Below are 20591 nucleotides of genomic sequence, written 5' to 3'. Positions count from 1 at the left end.
AAGGCAGGTTGGCCAGGGTCAGGGAACGCAGGCCCACCCAACTCCACTGCGTTCCAGCCCAGGGCCCTGACAGTGGCGGGGCGAGAGGGTCCCGCCGCTGGGTCACCGGGGAACCATCCGCGCCACGCTGACCAAATACACCCACCACACTGTGTAGTTCTGCCCCTGGGCTACTTCCAACCCAGTCTCTCAAGCGGGCCTCTCCGGTCCCTCCAGCTTATCCGGGTATTCAGCTGCTGGCAGCTCCAGCTCCCCCTCTGTGTCAGGCTCACGCTGGCCTGGGTTACAGCCTGGCCCCTCCAGGTCCTCCGGGTACTCGGCAGCTGGCAGTCCTGGTTGCCTCAGTCCTTCCTCCAGGTCAGGTTTCTCCTGGCCCAGGGCCTCCCCTAGGTCGGCAGCAGGGTCTGGAGGGAACAGCCAGCAGCCTGTGTCTGTCTCCCTCCCTGATGCTGCCCTCACTTGGCAAAGGGCCCCGCCCTTTGTACTTCCTGTTCCACCCCTCCCCTTCCGGGGATTGGGGTAAACTTGGTCTGGCCCCGCCCACTCAGGCTGAGAGGGTGGCTCTTTACCCTCTGGTTCGGAGGGAAGCCACCCTGGCTCCCTACAAGAGTATACATTTAATTTGAGCCTCTATTATGGTGTTTTTAAGAAGTTTCCATGCAGCTTGTAGGCATTTCAGTTCTGTGACTGTTCCTTTTAATTTCTGTTTAAGTAGCTTCCTCATTTTTGTGTCATTCTCCCTTTTGAAGTTAAATGCTACGGTGGTGGGCTTCTTTGGTATTTCTCATCCTCCAAATGAATGTTAAATTTAATTACATTGTGGTCGCTATTACCGAGCAGTTCAGCTATATTCACCTTAGGTTAGGGTTAGGTTTCCTGACCCTTCCCCTCACGCTCATCTACTTGCTGATCTTTACAATTAAATGCAAGCTGCAGGCATGTGATCGGTCCCAAGAGGAAAAGGTAACATGTTGTCCACTGATTGGATCCAATTCCTGTATCTGCCGGATTCCAACACACCGAGAACACCAGATATCTGGCAAATAGTGCATGGTTTTAATGCAATGTACAGTGTGCTTCACTTTCATGTTACATATTCCACAAAAATAAAATATATGATTTTTTAAAGTGTGTTTATATTCTGAAATACAACTGTATATATATTCTAATATACTCTCTCGTAGTGATTTTAGATCAAATATGTTTAACGTGAAAGTCAAAAAATGATTTTTCTAACTATCTGCACCACAAACTACTCCTGGGATCTGAGAATCCAGCTGGGCTCTTTCCACCTCTGAAACCATCACTAGGAATAAAGATTAGTAATTCTGCAAGCTGAATTTAGCTGACAGTTTTTTGATGGTGTGCAAAGCAAAATAGAATCCAGCTTGCTCTTCTATAGCTGTATTAACTGCAGGGTTAACAGGAGTAAAACATTTTTCCTCATGGTGATGGGGCAGATAGGTCCCACTGACAGGGTTAATGAGAGCCTGTGGACCTAGTTAGCACTGCCCTGCATTTCACCCGCAGCAATGTTAGGCATGGAGAGGGGAAGTTAAAAGGAGGAGATCTACTCCATTTCAGCCCTGCCCAGGCTCCCAATGTGAGAGAAGCCTGTCTGCAGCTTGGAGACTGCTCGGAGGAGCTCCTGTTAGAAGGGATGAACAGCTCCTGTGAGATCATGGGAACCATGGACTATTTGAAGGCAAATCCTGAAAAGAAGGGGTGGGTCCCATCGAACCTTCATTGGATGACTGTGTTTTGAGTTGTGATTTTCTGTTCCTTTTTTCTTTTAAACTATAAAATAAGGGTAAGATTAAAATGTGCCTCTAAACAAGGATAACTACTTAACAGAGAGAGACAATACAAGCACACCATGTATTTTCTAGTCATTCTAGTAAACATGTTTTCAGGGTTTCTGAGGTTTTCTGTTTTATAAAAGTTATTGATAAATACTTTAGATGCCACAATTTCACTTCCTAGAACCCCTGGAGTGCCACACTTAATGTAGGTTTCAGAGTAACAGCCGTGTTAGTTTGTATTCGCAAAAAGAAAAGGAGTACTTGTGGCACCTTAGAGACTAACCAATTTATTTGAGCATAAGCTTTCGTGAGCTACAGCTCACTTCATCGGATGCATACTGTGGAAACTGCAGAAGACATTATATACACAGAGACCATGAAACAATACCTCCTCCCACCCCATTCTCCTGCTGGTAATAGCTTATCTAAAGTGATCACTCTCCTTACAATGTGTATGCTAATCAAGTTGGGCCATCTCCAGCACAAATCCAGGTTTTCTCACCCTCCACCCCCCCACACACAAACTCACTCTCCTGCTGGTAATAGCCCATCCAAAGTGACCACTCTCTTTACAATGTGTATGATAATCAAGTTGGGCCATTTCCAGCACAAATCCAGGTTTTCTCACCCTCCGCCCCCCCCCCCCCACAAACTCACTCTCCTGCTGGTAATAGCCCATCCAAAGTGACCACTCTCTTTACAATGTGTATGATAATCAAGTTGGGCCATTTCCAGCACAAATCCAGGTTTTCTCACCCCCCCACCCTCATACACACACATGGGGGTGGGGGGATGAGAAAACCTGGATTTGTGCTGGAAATGGCCCACCTTGATTATCATGCACATTGTAGGGAGAGTGGTCACTTTGGATAAGCTATTACCAGCAGGAGAGTGAGTTTGTGTGTGTGTGTTTTGGGGGGGTGTGAGAAAACCTGGATTTGTGCTGGAAAGGGCCCACCTTGATTTTCATACACATTGTAAGGAGAGTGGTCACTTTGGATAAGCTATTACCAGCAGGAGAGTGAGTTTGTGTGTGTGGTTTTTGGAAAAAAGGGGGGGGGTGAGAAAACCTGGATTTGTGCTGGAAATGGCCCAACTTGATTATCATACACATTGTAAAGAGAGTGGTCACTTTGGATGGGCTATTACCAGCAGGAGAGTGAGTTTGTGTGTGGGGGGGGGGTGGAGGGTGAGAAAACCTGGATTTGTGCTGGAAATGGCCCAACTTGATTATCATACACATTGTAAGGAGAGTGATCACTTTAGATAAGCTATTACCAGCAGGAGAGTGGGGTGGGAGGAGGTATTGTTTCATGGTCTCTGTGTATATAATGTCTTCTGCAGTTTCCACAGTATGCATCCGATGAAGTGAGCTGTAGCTCACGAAAGCTTATGCTCAAATAAATTGGTTAGTCTCTAAGGTGCCACAAGTACTCCTTTTCTTTTTACACTTAATGTATACTCAGTGTCCAAATTTTTGAATGGCACCCACATAACTGTGAGAATTCTCTGGAATTGAAGATATACATAATTCTATGGAATTCAAACCATGGTGTCAGATAGCTGTCAATTTGCTTTTTTATGTCAAATGTCCAAAATGATCTGTTAAAAATCTAGAGGGGAAATGTCTCTAAATTACAAATATTCTTTTTTTTTAAAGCGGGAGGGAGGAAATCCACCCATCTTGCAAATTTTTAAACATCACAGATGAAACAGCAGTCCCTAATTTTGCAACCCCCCCCCCCCAAAGACACAAACCAAAACAAAAAATTACCTCTTCTGGGTCTACAGTAACCTTTCATAATGCTAAGGCATAAAAGAGGAAGGAAACATACAGAGCTATCATTTTTTAATCCGTATTTCTTCCTAGCACTGATTTTTCTTTTTCTTTCAGATATGTCAGATATTTAAAAGCAGAAATCTTAAATTCCCGTTATGTCCATGGACAAGACCAACTTATAAAGATTTTGTTTTTTAATTCTCAGGTATGGAATAGTAGATTTCTTTTTTTTACAAAACCTAGATGATGATAACAAATAAAAAAATAACAAGCTTCAGCCTTCACAATCATCTTCCATTTTGAGTATCTCAAAGTGCTTTTAAAGACAGCTATTTACATCCCACAACATCCTACATGATAAAATAATGCTGTACTCATTCCAGAAATGAATACTTTGAGTAAGAGAAGTCAAGTGATTTGCCTAAGGCCACTCAGCTAATCAGGTGGAGAGCTGGCAACAGAACTCAGGAGACCTGACTACCCATCTCCTGTTTTGACCACTAAACCAACTTCCTATGCAGAGTGTAATACGTTTAAGGTAGGTTAAATTTTCGGGGCACATGAAGAGAGAGGTCTTTAACCTGGAAGGTTACAAACTCTAATTGTAGAAAGAGTTCATTTGTGTAAATCCTCTTTTTTGAATCTGACACCTAATTTTTTCCCCTCATCTAGCTCAGCATTTCTTAAAATACTTCAAGCTCAAAAGTGAAAATCATGGATATTTACCTTCCCATTATCTTTGTGTGTTGATTCTTTGCTCCTGTGAAATGCATACCTGCACCATTAAATGCACGTACATCCCCCAAGGTGCAGTGATCAACAGGTGGGCTGGTGACTCCAAAGAAAGGGGATAAAAGCCCAGGCAGGAACTGCACTATGATGGGGTGTATATCATTTATCACACTATACATAGCTTAGACTCTAATGTCACTAAGAGAAATATCCGGGGGGAAAGAATTAAGAGGAAAATACCTATTAACACAGACTCTAACTGCTATTTTAGAAAGGTGAAAGCTGCTAATGTTTTCTCTTTTTTTTTTCTTTTCGGATTGAATTTCATTGTCCTATTTTTTTCTATTCCTGCTGTAAAGTCATATGAACCCTCCCTTGTTCTTCACTTTCCACACCACCAAAATATTATTCTAACTTGTTCTCCCACTTCCGAACTAAAATGGGAGTCATGGTTCAAGAGTACATCAAGGAGGCAGCAATACTTACTGGCTCTGAGGATGTTCTCCTTGCTGCTGCACCTGGACTGGACCTGCAAAGAGAGCACAGACTCTATGAGCTACCGTAGTTAACAGGCACAGCAAGATGTGGCGATTTAATGGGCAAGCTCCTGGGATCTAGAGTCAGAGGCTCTACATATTTGACACCTTAACAATTTTATATAATGTATATATAGGATACATATATTCAAGCAGAAACTTACTGGTTGACAGTCTGAATCTGATATAAGCAATTAAAAAACGCAAACAAGCCAGCCTAAAGGACAGATTTGTAGGTTAAGAAATGAATATACAGCTTTCAAAGATACATATTAAACTTCAATTTTACATTAAATTCCAAGTTCATTGTATATAATTGTGACCACAGTGATCCTGAACCTAAGTCCTTGTGTTTTACGTGCAGATCAGAACAACAATATGCCTGTATTAATATAATCTGCTTGAAGACTTGATTATTGCTGCTGTCAGTGGAGCTGCTGAGGTTTCGTAGAGAGAAATTCAAAATGCTAACAAGTTAGAATGTGGTGATTGCGAAAACATTTAGCAATTCTGCTTCACAGCTGCACAAACATCTTCTGGCTGGAGACAGATGAATTTGTTCAGCTGTTTAAGTCTAGTTTAGAAAAGTACTATGCCTAATATGCTTTAGGGTTTAGCTGATCGCCATATTTGGGGTTGGGAAGGAATTTTCCTCCAGCGCAGATTGGAAGAGGCCCTGGAGGTTTTTCGCCTTCCTCTGTAGCATGGGGCACGGGTCACTTGCTGGAGGATTCTCTGCTCCTTGAAGTCTTTAAACCACGATTTGAGGACTTCAACAGCTCAGACAGAGGTGAGAGGTTTTTCGCAGGCGTGGGTGGGTGAAATTCTGTGGCCTGCGTTGTGCAGGAGGTCAGACTAGATGATCATAATGGTCCCTTCTGACTTTAGTATCTATGAACCTATGAATATGCTTTTTAGTGTAGATCTACTTTGGAAAGTGATTGTGTAAAAACAGCATCTTCTTACTCAAGAGATCTACTCCTTGTGTACCTGATTCCCACTGTGTTACTCCAGTTTTATCCTGGTGTGACTCCAGTAAAGTCAATAGACTCAAACTGGTGTAATATTGAAGTAACAGTGGTGAATCATGTCTGAGTAGAGTCATATCTGCTTACTATGGAGACTAACAGAAAGTTTTGGTTTTCAACTATTGTTAGCCCTGCAAAGCCAATGCAATATAGGATATATCTTCACTGCAGAGTTAACTTGAGCGTAGATAACTTGAGTTAACTTTTCTCAGTCTTGCTTGAGTCAGAGAGTCACACTGTGAAATGACACTTGAGCTGCACAGAGTAATTGGATTAGTAGTTGATGAGTTGTCTTAACTCGAGCTGTGGCCTATACCCCCAGGCCAGCCAGCTGTTAAAAGTTAAAAAGCACCATCAAACTTTAGTTCAAGGTTTTTGTGTGTGGATGGGACTCAAGTTAGAGACAATACTAGTTATAACTCAAATTAACTTTGAAGGGAAGACAAGCCCTATGAAAGTGTGAGAAGTGTGAGTTGGATCCTTTTCCTTCATGTGCTTCTTCAACAGAATTGTTCACTAAGACTTCAAGTACAAGCCAATAAATTACACCCATGCAAACCTATTTACAGCAATAGGGTTGCATAGGTGTCATTGAGGGCATCATAATCCTTGTAAAACCTTTTTTAGTGTTGAAGAAGGAAGGATAGGAAGGAAAGAGACCAGCTTAACTTTCAGATCTGAGGTTGAGTTTGTGGGGGTGGGAACTAGACAAATATCTGCCTGCAAACTGAGCACACATGATCTGGAAATTATTTATGAGTGATAAATGTGGAACCCCAAAGTGCCATTTTTCAGTCTCTTTTCAGACTAGAGCCATCTTTTAAGTCTGAAACTAATCCTTCCTTGTTTTCTAAACCTCTTTCTTTCATTCCACAGCAGCTTGCCCCAAACGCACATTCACACAACAAGTTGGATTCTACAGCATAACACAGTCTACTCATTGTAATGAAAAAACTTATGACGGTAATGTTGCAACTTAGAGTGGATTATGGTTGTTCTTCCCTGAAAAAAACTGTTATGTTTAAAAATTAAAACCACCCTCCTTCCCGTCAAAAATACTACACAGGTAAACTCCAAAATGTCAGTGATGCCCTGATTTGGTCCAAAGTTGTTCTTCCATTTTTCAGGTACATGATAAAGTAAAATCTCATTGGAAGAGGAAAATGTTTCTCTTCGAAGAGCAATTCTGGACCAAAAAGGAAGGTATAATGGTATATATGAGAGCAAGAGAGGGAGGGCTGGATGGGTGAGTGGGTCACAGTTGGGGAAAATGCAAAATGTACTATGCAAAAGGAGAGATGGGCCTATCTGCATAGGATATTATTTAAAATTGAAGAGGCTATGCTATTTCTCATTGAAAACCATATGCAAAGAGAGAACAAAGAATGGGCCTGTTGCAAAATAATCAAGAAATTCAGCAAACTTTGGAATGAAACCTAGTGAAACAACAACACAGTCCTACAGAAAAAAACAAACAAAAAAACCCACACAAACACTATAGAAACAATCTAATAAAACAAACTAAGTAAAAATATGACTCAAAGGACACAGATAAAAGCTACTAGAGAGGAAAAATGTTAGTGGACAAGTCAAGAGATAGTCTTCAACAAAGTGTGGGAACAGAAGGAGCCGAAACCCATAGCGCAAAGCAATGTTTGCGAATGGAAAGCAACTCCTTTGAGCAATAATAGTTACTCTCGAGTCGTAGCCTCTATTCCTCCTGAGTTCATCTTTAAGCCCTTCCAATCTATAGTGGAGCTAGTGTATGAACAAAAACAAGAAATTTATAATGCAAAGAGCAGCTGAGACTTGCAGATCTAATATAAAAAATGTGCTGACAGAATACCACTCTTACAACATCCAGATGACAATGGCAACAAAAGACAGCTGGCTTCAAACATAGCTCTTGGAGGTATTTTTTTTATTCTATGAGCACAGAGGACTTCAAATGACAAAGCTAAACTGTGCTTTGCAGTGTCTCATGGTGATCTAATGTTTATCCTTTATCACTCACCTGATTAGCAAAATATGCACTGTGGGAAATAATTTGTTTTCCACAAATTTTAAAAGCAGATGTAGAAGAGGAATCCATAACTGTGAAAAAAACACTCAACTAGACTTGATCATTTCCAATCCTAGGCTCACAGCTGCTGAATACAAACTGTGCTTCAACACAGCTGAAGGATTAATCAGATAGCCAATTCTTCAATATACTGTATATTGCACATTCATAGGCTGTTTTATTTTTTGAATATTGTTCTATTAAAAATTATTTTACTTGTCAAAAAAGTGTTTGATAGCCCAAACCTACTTTAGAGCTTTGTGTAAATTGTCTTTTTCATATTTTATCATTTGTATATGTTTTGTACCTGTGATATTTTTTAAATCTGTATGTAAATCAGGGTTACATGATTTTTAAAATCATATAACCCTGAAGTAAATATTCTAGTGTACCATCATACACCATATCATGACTTGCTGGGACAGATGGTTTTGGGACAACTGTAATTCTTCCCTCACTCACAGGCTGCTCCAGAGATAGTAACCTGTGCCTGTCTCCCATATCACAGGAATTCTGATTTTTCTTCTGTCTACATTCCCCTAGCTGCCAATATATTTTGGCAGAGAAGCTCTGAATAAATTGGGATCTCATCCAATATCATTCCCCAGGGTGGCTCAGGAGGAAACAATCAGAAAGCAGAGCATCCACATTCCACTGCCCTGACCTTTACGTCCACAGGATTTTATTATATTTAAATTATAATTGTATTGCCTTGTAATGCAGAGTAAGCCTTGTTCCCATGGGCATAAGCACCAAACGCTATGTGAAACAAAGCATTTTAAATTAAAATAAACAGAGAAAATGGTAAAAACAAGAAACCTGCTGACAATCTCTATCTATCAATCATGACTGGTCTGAGACATGAAATCACTTGTTGCAAATCTTAGCATCTATAAGGGTAAAATAGAAAATGAAATGAAGAAAAGCTCATGCTACAAATGAAGTAAAAGTAAAATAAATAAAAGAGGAAAGAGAAGCCTTTACTACATGACCACAATCTTTAGGAATGGTTAGAGAAATTACTTACCTTTTATACGTCATAACAAGATTTAGCACAGAGTATTAAATCAGCTCTTCATTATGGGAGGTACAGTTAAAAGCCATAGATTATCGTAAAACGAATGGCTACACAAACATGAAGAGTTTCCAGCCAAATATGAAAAGCTAAGTCTTATGGGGAAACATTTCAACTGAGGTTTATTGCAACATGAAGAATTCGTAACATCAAAACACATGATTTTACCACCAGCACTAGAAAGAACCGATTTCTCAAGAAATCAGAGGAGCATAGGAGGCTAACCGATAATCTAGTTACGGGAAAGCATATTCCACTATTAAGACAGCATGCAGAATGTGGAACCACCAGCAGAAACCCAACAGGGAAGGGAATGGGTTAGCCAAGTTGCAATGAAGGAAGCAGGACATGTGAAGCACAGCAGCAGTTATGAATTTGAGAACTGTCTTCCTTTAACTGCCCTATAAATGTCAGACTCATTTAAGAAGTAAGGAAAAGATTATTTTCAGTGTGTTCTACAAGTACTACGAGTCATGGCTATAGGTTAGTGTGGAACTCTTATCACCTTTCCCTGAGACTTCAACAGTTGTGTAGAAACCAGCTGTACTCTGTGAGAGATCTGGTGCAGTATACTGTTGCTGCCTTTTTCCATCTGTTTCATGAAATAGGCAGAGTGGATAAATTGCGTATAATCCACTCTTGGAATACAAAACCTCCAATACATTCAAATCGCTTTTCAGTATCAGACTGTCAGCAGCACATGAGTGGCAAGAAGAACCTTAGCACCACTCAAGCTTTAGTACATACTACTGCTTGGCTGTTCAAATTCTGCTAACTTTCAAATTTTTCTCCTCATACTTACCTACAATTAGTAATTATATGATTGCAGTTCCACACAATTTACTGTGTGGATATTTTGGATGATCCCTCCAATATTGAAAACCTGTCTACTTTGCATTGGTATTAAAGATATCATTATCCTATTTTTAGGAGCTCTGAAGTATACTCTGGTATCCCTTCGCAAAAAATTTCTCCTTGCCCCACAATGTATACATATTTATAATTAAACATCATAAAATCACAGCATTTTATAACAAATATCACAGCACTATGTTATAACTTTGTAAACCATAATGGTTTTGGACTATTATTGTAGGATATTATGCATAAGGTCACGGAACATAAAATCAAATAAAGAAAGTATCAGAGTAATATACTAGGATTTGACGGTTTTAGAAAATATTTTGTTTTTTATTTTAAACCTATTCAAAATAACAGAGAAAACGAAAATTGTTTTGCTTGAATTAAAATAAAATATAAAAGAATTTTGTCTAAATAGGTTACCCATACACACAGCAAATATATATATAAAATGGTAACATTTTGGTAACATGGTAACATTACATAATGTGGATAAGAGATGCAAAGGCCTTGATATTTAGGAAAGCATCCCCATTCAGGACAGCACTTAATTGGAGCCAAAGTCAGTACAAAACTAAAGAAAATCCTTTATCTGTATAATGGAAATACATTTAAAAGAGACAAAAGAAAAGTGACTTCAAGGAAATAAGGTTGGGGCAAATCTATTATTCTCTAACAAACCTTAAAAAGAGGAATATGCTCTTTCCCAAACACTGTACATTTCTAATAATAGATCAAATTACAATTATTGATTATAGATTTATTATCCTCAAAGGAGATTTAAATGACAAAAAAGTTACAATCAGCTTGGTATATCCCAAAAGCAAAAAGATTTTAAAAAGAAATTCTTTAGGCTTCTAGATTCCTTCCAAGAAGGAGAAATAATTTTAGGATATTATTTTAACATTGAATGCTAGATTAGAAAGAGCAGACACTAAACAAAAGAGAGATACAAATCTAGATCTTTATAAACAGATGATAGTTTTATATGTTCTCATTTTATTCTCATCCACATAAACTTTATATGATGATAGACTGAATTTTGATCACTAACATTGTCTTCCAACAAACTATAAACATAGAATTACATGGTCAGCTCTTGTTCCAACCAAACTAACATTTAATTTGAAGGGTAGGGAAGAAATCATTCTCCAAACAGATTGGCAGACTGAATTGTTTCCTGTTTCAAGATCCAGACAGAGCAGTCATTTAAAAAAACTTCTCATATTTTGAACATAACAACAAAGATTACATACTAAGGGGGCTTTCTTTGCAAATAAAGCAGTTATGAGAGGTCATTTTATTAATAGTTTCTCCATTGAAAAAGTGAGACTACAAGATAGATTGCAACTGGTACACGAGATGCAAAACCAAAAATCATATCATTAAAAAAATAGTTCAAACAAAATCCTACAAAAATGCATCAACTTAAGTTGCAAGCTAAACACCTTGCTAAACGATAAAACAGAAAAAGCTCTTCAGATATACAAAACAATTATTCTGTGAAAAGAGGGACAAAAGGGAATAAAGGGGATAAACTGTTAGGCAGAAAGCTAAAAGAAAAGCAAACTACCAACATAATCCTCCACGCATGGTTAGGAATGAAGAGAGGTAAAAAAATGGGAGATGTTTTTTCATATTATAAAAATATTTACAAGAGTTATTTTTGTATTAGAAAAATAAAAATTATGAGCTAGATTGTGCCTTGAGGTAAAGTCCGGAGTATGGGACAGCGAATAGATGTGCTGCCCCAAGAGGAGCACTGGGAAGGCATAGTTCTCAGAGACACTTGTTAGGGACCGGAGAGGGAGTACTGGGCAAGCAATCCTTGTGCTTCCCCTGTATGTTCTGTGCTCTCAGTCACAAACTGTAAGATCCATATGGTTGCTTGGGGTTACTGGGAGGGGATTGGGCAGCCTTATTACTTCTTGTACTCCCATATAGCCACAAAGGATGACAGATTTTAGTGCTAAACAATGTGAACCTCCTCATATTTCATTTAGACATAGTTCTGCTTGAATAATTCATCAGAGAGGAAAAAAATTAGTATTTATAAATAATATGAAAAATGGTAAAGTCCTAGATCGAGATGGGTTACCAATAAAAATATTATAAACATTTATAGGGAAATTGGTAAGTCCTCTTCCAACTACAACAGCTGTTATTCCCAAACCTGGAAAGAACCTTACATCATATAATCCAATTTCTTTATTGAACTGAGATGTAAGATTCTCACCAACATATTGGTGAACAAACTACCTCTTAGAGATAATATTAAGTTATCAGAGACCAAACAGGTTTTATAAACAATACAGATAATCTTATATGGGTACTAGGAACATTACGCTCACCAAGATAAAAAAAACTCCTCTACTACTCTTTTAGTTAACTGCTGAAAAGGTCTTTGATAGGGTTGAATGAAGTTACTTTTATAAAACTGAATGCCTTGGGAATAAGTTCCCAGTTTAAGAAATGGATAATATAAATGGAAGCAGATCTAATATCTTTTCTTTCCAAAGAGACACAGGAAAAAGATGTACCATTGTTATTCACCATTAGCAATGGATCTATTTGCCTAATATATATGCAATAATACAAGGATAAAAGGTGTTGCTGAAGGACAAGAAGAAGTTAATCACCTTGTGCAGTAATGATGATTCTTCAAGATGTGTGTCCCTATGGGTACTCCACTCTAGGGGTATCTGCATCCCTGCCCTGCTGATCGGAGAACTTTAGTAGTAGTATCCATTCAGCCCATGCATTTGCTGCCCCGTCATCCTCTGCCCCGAGGCTACCCAGCGCTGCACGGGCGAACCCTCCTCAATTCCTTTTCTAGCGCAGAGTCACTGACAAGAACTCAGTGGTCGAGGGGAGGAGGGTGGGTCATGAAGCACCCATAAAAACACACATCTCGAAGGCTGGGGATTCAGAGTCGAGTCTGTTATGGATGATACTACTGGGGCACCGAATATGGTGTCTAAAGCAGAGTCCACCAAGATGGCATAGTGCTTTGCAAAGGTATGTGCAGATGCCCAGGGAGCTGCTCTGCAGATTTCTGATATAGGGATACCCTTGGAGAAGGCGACAGACGAGGGGCTGATCTTATACAGTGTGTGCGTATTGAAGATGGGGGTGTTACACTGCAAATCTGGTAACAGAGTTTGATACAGTTCAAGACCCATTGGAGAGCTTTGAGCAGCAATTGCTGTGCCTTTTGACCTATCAGCAAGGAAGAGGAAGAGTCTCAGAGATTTTCTAAAAACTCTTGTCCTGTCCAAATAGAAGGCCAAGGCTCTCCTCATATTGAACATATGGAGGATGGCTTCCTGATTATCCTGATGAAGTTTGGAAGGTGGAAGGTGAATGAGTTGGTTCATGTGAAATCCAGAAGTCACCTTGGGAGTGAACTTAGGATGTGGTCTAAGCGTGACTTTGTCAGGGAAGAACACTGTGCAGGGGGAATGCGCCCTCAGAGCCACTATCTCTCCTATCCTTCTTGCTGAGGTGATGGCGATCAGGAATGCTGTCTTCATGGAGAGGTGAGTTAAAGGACAAGTGGCCATAGGTTCAAATGGTGGTGTCCTTTTCGTACTAGATTAAGATCCCATTGTTAGAGCCATGCATGGATACAAAATTTATATCTGCAGATGTGGATATCTGTGGAGTTGCATGGCTCTAGCGACAACGAGTGAGATCAGCCGGGGCACGACCAGCGACCGGGAACCACAGTGGCAAAAGCACCCAGCTGTCCCTTCCACACAGCAATGTGCATCTCCTGTCTGGGAGAGTGTGAGCCGCTTGCACAAACTAGGGTGACCAGGGACAGTTACTTGTGAGCCTGGGGCCTGCTCCAGTAGGAAGGGCTGTGAGTGGTACAGCCATGCTGGAGGAGCTGCCCAGGCTGGACGCTGGCTCCTGCGAGCAATGGCCCAACATGCTGATGCTTTTGCCACTGCGGTTCTTGATCCGGTAGCTGGCCATGGCCCTGCTGATCTCGCTTGTTGTCACTAGAGCCCGGCAATATCCACTTTATATCCAGGGATATCTACATCCATGGATATAAATTTTGTATCCGTACGGGGCTCTACTCACTGTGGGGTAGGAAGTCTGGATTGAGGAAAGAGGAAACCTATTTGTAGTTAGGTGGGAGAAAACGGAGTACCCTTCTACCTGCTGGTGGAAGCTTGCAATTGCTGCCAAGTGGACTTTTAGCAAGTGTGACGGGGCAAGGCCAGATGGCTGTAGTAAAGTAATGGGAGACAGATATATTAGCCACAGGCTAAACAAATCCCTGTTACTAGAATAAGCAAATGGCAGCTGCTCCAGGTCAATTAAGACACCTGGGGCCAATTAAGATCTTTCCAGAAGGCAGGGAGAACAGCTAGGTTGATTGGGACACCTGAAGCCAATCAGGGGCTGGCTGAAACTAGTTAACAGCCTCCCAGCCAGTGAGGTGGGCACACATGTCACGAGCTGCAGGAGGAAGTTGCGCTGTTGGAGAGACTGAACGGTACACATCATATCAGGCATAAGGAAGAAGGCCCTGAGGTAAGGGTGAAGTGGAACTTGAGGAAGTGGGGGCTGCTATGGGGAAGCAGCTCAGGGAATTGTACGCATCCTGTTTCTAAAAAGTCATCCACTATAGCTGGTACTATTAGGGTCCCTGGGCTGGAGCCTGGAGTAGAGGGTGGGCCTGGGCTCCCTCCTTTGCCCCCTGATGAATCACTGAGACTGGGAGACGAGAGAGACTGTGCAAGGGAGGATAGCTTCTCCTCACCTCCCTCGCTGGCTTATGATGAAAATGGCTCAGAAGGCTGTGACCCTTGCCTCTAGAGAGAGAAGGGCTATGTGGAGGGTCACAGTGAATCTCTGAGGCTAGCGAAATCCGCCAGGAAATGTGGGACCCACAGAGATAAGGACAAAGCTTTGTCACACAAGCTAATACAGAATCCCGATTTCTTGAGAGTGAACAGATAGTCCAGGATTACAGGTAGAGTGGCTTTATCCGGGGTGATGCCTTTGGGCTGGCACCAGATCTGAAATCTAGTCTACATTTGTAGGTAGGTATGACAGGCAGTCTGTAAACCGAACCGAACTGAATGCTTGGGGGCATCTCATGCACAGTTTGGCATGAGCTATAACCTATGTGTCTGTAGTCATAAGCCCCAGAAGCTGGAGGCAGTGTCTGGCTGAAATTTGGGGGCTGGATTGCACTGTCTCATGAAGCATGGAGAGGTTTAGGAATCTGTGATGTGGGAGGAGCACCCTCGCCCAGATGGAGTTGATGTCAGCTCCTGTGAATTCTAACCTCTATACCGGCATCAATGTCACATTTTTGTGCATTGATTTATAGGCCCAGACTCTGGAATAGATTCAGTGTGGTATGGGTGATTTGTTCGGCTTCAATGAAGGAATGTGTCCCGAAGAGAGAATTGTCCATTAAGGATAAATCATGATGCCCTGGGAGGGTAAGTGGGCCGCCACTACTGAGAGGACCTTGGAGAATACTCTGGGGGCCGATGAGAGGCCAAAAGAGAGTACTCTGTACTGGTAGTGGTCTTGGTCTAAGGTAAACCTGAAGCATCATCTGTGACTCGGTATGATTGAGACGTGGAAATATGGATCTTGAAGGTCGAGGGCCGAGAACCAGTCTCCTTCTACTAATGCTGGAATAATTGTTATGAACGTGACCATCTTGAACTTCTGAGCCTTGACAAATTTTTTGATCACTCTGAGGTCTAGTATGGGTCTCCATCCTCCCTCTTCTTTGGTATTAGGAAGTAGTGAGAATAGAAGCCTTTGCCTTTTAGATGTGTGAGCACTGGCTCTATGACTCTTATGCTGTGGAAATGGTTTATCTCCTGTTGTAGCAGGCTCTCGTGAGAAGAGTCAACTGATAATTATAGTGCATTTGTTGTATGGTGTTCATTAGATAAAGGAAGTCTAATATGCTCCCTTAATTATCTCATACAGAAAGCCTGGGGTGGGGACAAGGGAGTTCTGCATCCTGTGTAACCAGTATGCTACCACACAGTCTTATTTTCACACTACCTTACTCCCTGGCAAGTAGACTGATGAATCACTTGGTTTAAGGACTGTCTTGTTTGTTGTCCTGTCTGACCACTATTAAGACATTTCCAAATCCTTTGCCTGTTCTAGTTCAATTGCTTTTTAACTTGGTGTCTGTCAGGAAAGCTGAAACTCCAATAGTGATGTAAATGAACTCTTATCTTTTGACACAGAATGAATTGCTCTCTGACCTTAGCACATATTAACAGGATTAACATTTTTAATAGTGCTCCAGTCATCTTACTTTCCTACTCCTTTGTTTTAAATGAGGCTTTCCACTAGAATCAAGGAATATCAGGGTTGGAAAGGACTTCAGGAGGTCATCTAGTCCAACCCCCTGCTCAAAGCAGGACCAATCCCCAACTAAATCATCACTACTTTCACAGTTCTCTGCCTTGTCCACAGTAATAGCCAAAGCAATTGTAATACCACAACAACCCAATTCAGACAATATTGCTAGAAATGGAAACTATTTCCTCACCTGTTTTAAAGGGATGACAGTGAAGTATATGTTTTAAAAGGGTTTATCAAATTTAATATAAATTCCCTTCAAGAATATATAAAAGAAACATTATTAAGGTTGCAAAGTCAAGCACTCAAAAGTTAGGCAATACCAGAATTCAAGTTATCTGTGCAATCCTATTTTTTCCCCATAATGTGTGTATGGATTATGGTAAATAAATTATATGATAACATACAATTTTTCCCACAGGAGAGCTGCCAGACATGGATGATGATAAATGTAGGGCTGGCCAAAAGGCAAGAATTCTGTTTTGTGAAAAATTCTGAGATTTGAGAATTTTGTTTCATTTTGCATTGGAACAAAACTGAAATCTGATTTTTTTCAGTTTTGTTCCAATGCAAAACTGTACCCATCAGAGGTATCAAGAGTACCCATTAATTAGCTTGAGACACCTAGGGCTGGATTTAATTTCAAGATATTGAGCACCCCCAGAGCTTCCCTTGACTTCAGTTGTTTTTGTGAATGCTCCGCTCGTGAAAATCAACCACTATGTGTCTTAGGAAAGACACCCAGAAAACGTTGGTTAAGTGACTTGCTTGGCATCACATAGGAAATCTGTACCATAGTGGACACAGGGATAGAACCCAGTACTCCTTGGAACCAATCCAGTGTCTTAAACTACATTATCATCTTTTCTCTTGCTGAAGCCCATTACGCATTTGAACCTTCTAACTTCTGCAATGAAGTCCTCTGACAACAGCGTCATTCCCCATCCATCTTGTGTGCTACCTGCCAATTTTGCAATCTCAATCTAAGATTTTGCCCTGTAACAAATTAATAAAAATTGCAGAAAAATCTGCTTTTTGTTTAGTTAACACTTATTTGTTGTCAATGTCTGAATAAACAGTTGACAGGGAATGGGAGAGATCTCTTTATTAAAAAAACATTGTTCCAACCACTTCTATTGGGGTCTGATAAAAGGCCTATAGAAGTCAATAGGAATCTATCTTTTCATTGACTTTAGTGGGTTTGAATCTGATCCCTCATGTCTGAGAAAGCTCACAACCCGCATCTTACATCTCCAACTAGTCCTGTAGTAAAGTTAGCAGAGACTAGATGTGACATTCCTGACACTTCTGAGGTAAGAGGGGAAAAAACCTTTAAACCTGAACAACGAACCTTGCAGGCCTTTGTTTTATAAGAAAACAATAAAAGATGCACAACCCTTCTTTTTTTTCTTTGCAGGTCACCTTTAAGGGCAAATTCCAACTTCCATTCTAAGCCTTCTTTTCAGAATGCTTTCTCGAACAATTTTGGAAAGAAATTTTGTGTGCTTGGTGACAGTCCAAATGGGATTTGGAGAGCTTTAGGAAAACTAGTTGGACTATTTTTGAGTTATTTGAGAATGAAAAAACACACCTTCTCCATATATTCCAATCAGAAATTTTGAACTCAGATAACTTTAAAATAGTTGAAACTACAAGTCTTGAATTTATCTTGTTTTTGCACCTTTCCAAGAGACTTTAAAAACAGCAAAAGAGCTAAGGAATGCTGATATTTGAAATCCTTAATTAATGCTAGACTTTACTGTTTTTCAAAATATCTTTGTCATACATTTATACATATCTGTGGCAGTATATAAACACACGTACATAAATGTGCATGCATACAGAGGGAGACCCAGTTGGCCCTTATGTCATTCCCAATGGGAAAAGGGTAGCAGGAACTGTTTAAAAGTAGCTCTTCTGTACCATCCCACTGCAACCATGACTTCCTGGCACTTCTGCCGTCTGCTGCACAGTTCAGTACAATACACGGGTACACACTACCTGTAGAGTCCCCCTCCATCCAGTGTCCCTTATGCAATAGAGCAGGGTCAATTCTGCAGCCTTAGGGGACCTCTATGGCCATGGAAGAGGAGGTTAAAGTTGGCCCTTATGAAGTTTATAAGCTCTGCAAGAGTAGAGTTTGTAATCTGTTAAATTTATAATCACAGAGCTGGGACAAAGCATCATTTATAGGCTGCACAAATTCAACAAAGAAAGACCTGAACATCTTTCCTCTATTGAAATCTAATTTCTCTCCTGCCATCTGAATCTTTAAAAATATTTCTGTATCAAAAACTCTGTGTTGAAGTTTTTCTGTACTGAATTCTTAATGAATTATATTATCACTGCATTGCACCTGTGATGCATATATGCCCATCATATCTTTTCCCAGGGGAATATTTCTAAATAGACATTAATTACAACGGAATCTTAGTGATAGGAAATTTCCTACAACCTATGCACGAAACTCAGTTTCCAATCACTTATAACTTCACTATTAAAAAAGAAAGTAGCCTGGAGATCAGTCTTTAGTGAGAACAGGACATAAAAAAAAGTTTTTAAACATTCACCTGTTCTGAGTTATAAGTCATCAAAAAAGCATTAACCAAGATATTTGCAATGCAAAAAAGCACATTTTTCAACCTTCTGTAACTTATTGGATGAATGGATTTTGCTTAGACTTTCTCAACAATATTCTCATTTGGGCTGGGAGGTCTAAGTGTGGGAAATTTCAGGCTAAAAAGAAAAAAAATTGAGAAAGTTATGAGTGAGTAAAAATAGGATATGAAAATCCCAACTTAATTATAACTATAGTGGTCATGACAATGATTGATATATGTAGTACTCTTAAGAGACAAACACACAGTACATGTACACTGTTAAATATAAGGATGAATAAAACTCCTTTCACAGGGGGTAAATAGATTAAACAGAGTAAAGTATATGAATCATCAAGAACTGTAGAGAAAGTAAAAATACATTATGTGAATCTGCTTGGTGGCCAGTCTAAAGTATAGTGAATTTTGCTTTATGAAGAGGCAATTATTCATAGAGAGTACAACAATGCCCGTATTACCTTGGGGGATGCTTAAAGAGAAATCAGGATCATCATGGCTGAATAGCTGGTTTATTTCATAGAGTTTATAACAGGTACAGGAGGAACAGAGGCTGAAATGGAGCAAATGCTGCTCTAAGAACTATATTGTCAAGTGTAAGTTACAATAGCTTTCTAAAAACAATCATTAATAACAATTGCAGGTAACAGGATTTACATTAGAAATCTGCCAAAACAAAAGACCCATAGGCAATTTGCCAGGAACTAGAAATCTGAAGGCTTTGCATAACATTGATCAGATTCCTCCATGACCATCTTGAATATAGCAGTACAGCCTGCAAAAATCACAAGGCCCAGCATAGATTGTTACAACTTGAGCCAACAGGTGTTCAAACCTGTAGCTAAAGTTAAAGGTGATGGCAACCATAAACTGCACTGAAAAAATCAGTGGGCTGACTGGTAGACTAAACTGAGAACAGAATATACACTTGGCTGGGTTTCAGGAAACACTAAATCCTAGAACTGATTACAGAAAAAGACATATGAAAGACAGGAGTTAACATGCCAGGATTAAGCACATTCCTTTTTTCTTTACATGCATTTTTCATGAAATCACACATATACAGACAGAGAGGCTTGGGGAAAAATCTTTTTTCCATGTCAGAAAAAAAGTTTACTTTTTTAAACTGCAAAACTGGATGTTAGTGTAAACACTGATGAGGATAGACTGACTTCTGAATTATAAATTACTGACATGGATAAAGTTGTACAATATTGAAGCTGACAATATGATTTATTAGAAATACTTTCTATCTGCTACAGACATGAGTAAATTAGGTCACATTTGATGTCATTTTAAATTGGATGATTATGTCAAGAAATCTTACAGCAATACAATTAAAGTTGGTTTTAATTTGGTTTAATTATTTGTATTTCAGAGATGGAGCCAACTTTTCAAGGATGCTGCTCTTGAGGCTGACAAGAGTTGCAGTTTAATATATCTTTTTCCTGGATTCATTATGGTTTTGGTGTCTGGCCCCTCACTTTTCCTCCTCCATTATCCCCAGAACATGTGTCCAATGTCAGGTGAAGACACCCGGAGCTATAGGTACAGACGCAGGGGCTTAAGAATACTGGTCACAGATCCAGCAACATCTGTTTGCTTGAAGTGCCAAGGTCATTATGATTTCCTTCTCCTCCCATTCTCAGGGGAAATCCCTTTGCTTTGCCAAGCTCTGAGAGAGATCTGGAAGTTCATGGCTGATTACTGCAGCTGCAAACCTAAATCTAACTAGTTAAA

At 40.0% G+C, this 20591-nt stretch overlaps 1 protein-coding gene across 13 annotated transcripts in view; it reads right to left on the bottom strand.

Moving 5' to 3' along the window:
* Nucleotides 1-20591, bottom strand: part of GPHN (gephyrin) — a 579614-nt gene that overhangs the window by 123022 nt on the left and 436001 nt on the right. For all 13 annotated transcript variants that reach the window (XM_074955494.1, XM_074955495.1, XM_074955482.1 and 10 more), the window contains one exon: nt 4801-4843. In XM_074955494.1, coding sequence (XP_074811595.1) covers nt 4801-4843 — 43 coding nt within the window. The remainder of the gene's footprint in view (nt 1-4800; nt 4844-20591) is intronic.

This window comes from Natator depressus, chromosome 6 (genome assembly GCF_965152275.1).
Source record: "Natator depressus isolate rNatDep1 chromosome 6, rNatDep2.hap1, whole genome shotgun sequence".
NCBI classification, from domain to species: domain Eukaryota; kingdom Metazoa; phylum Chordata; order Testudines; family Cheloniidae; genus Natator; species Natator depressus.
This window is presented reverse-complemented; position numbering and strand designations above follow the sequence as displayed.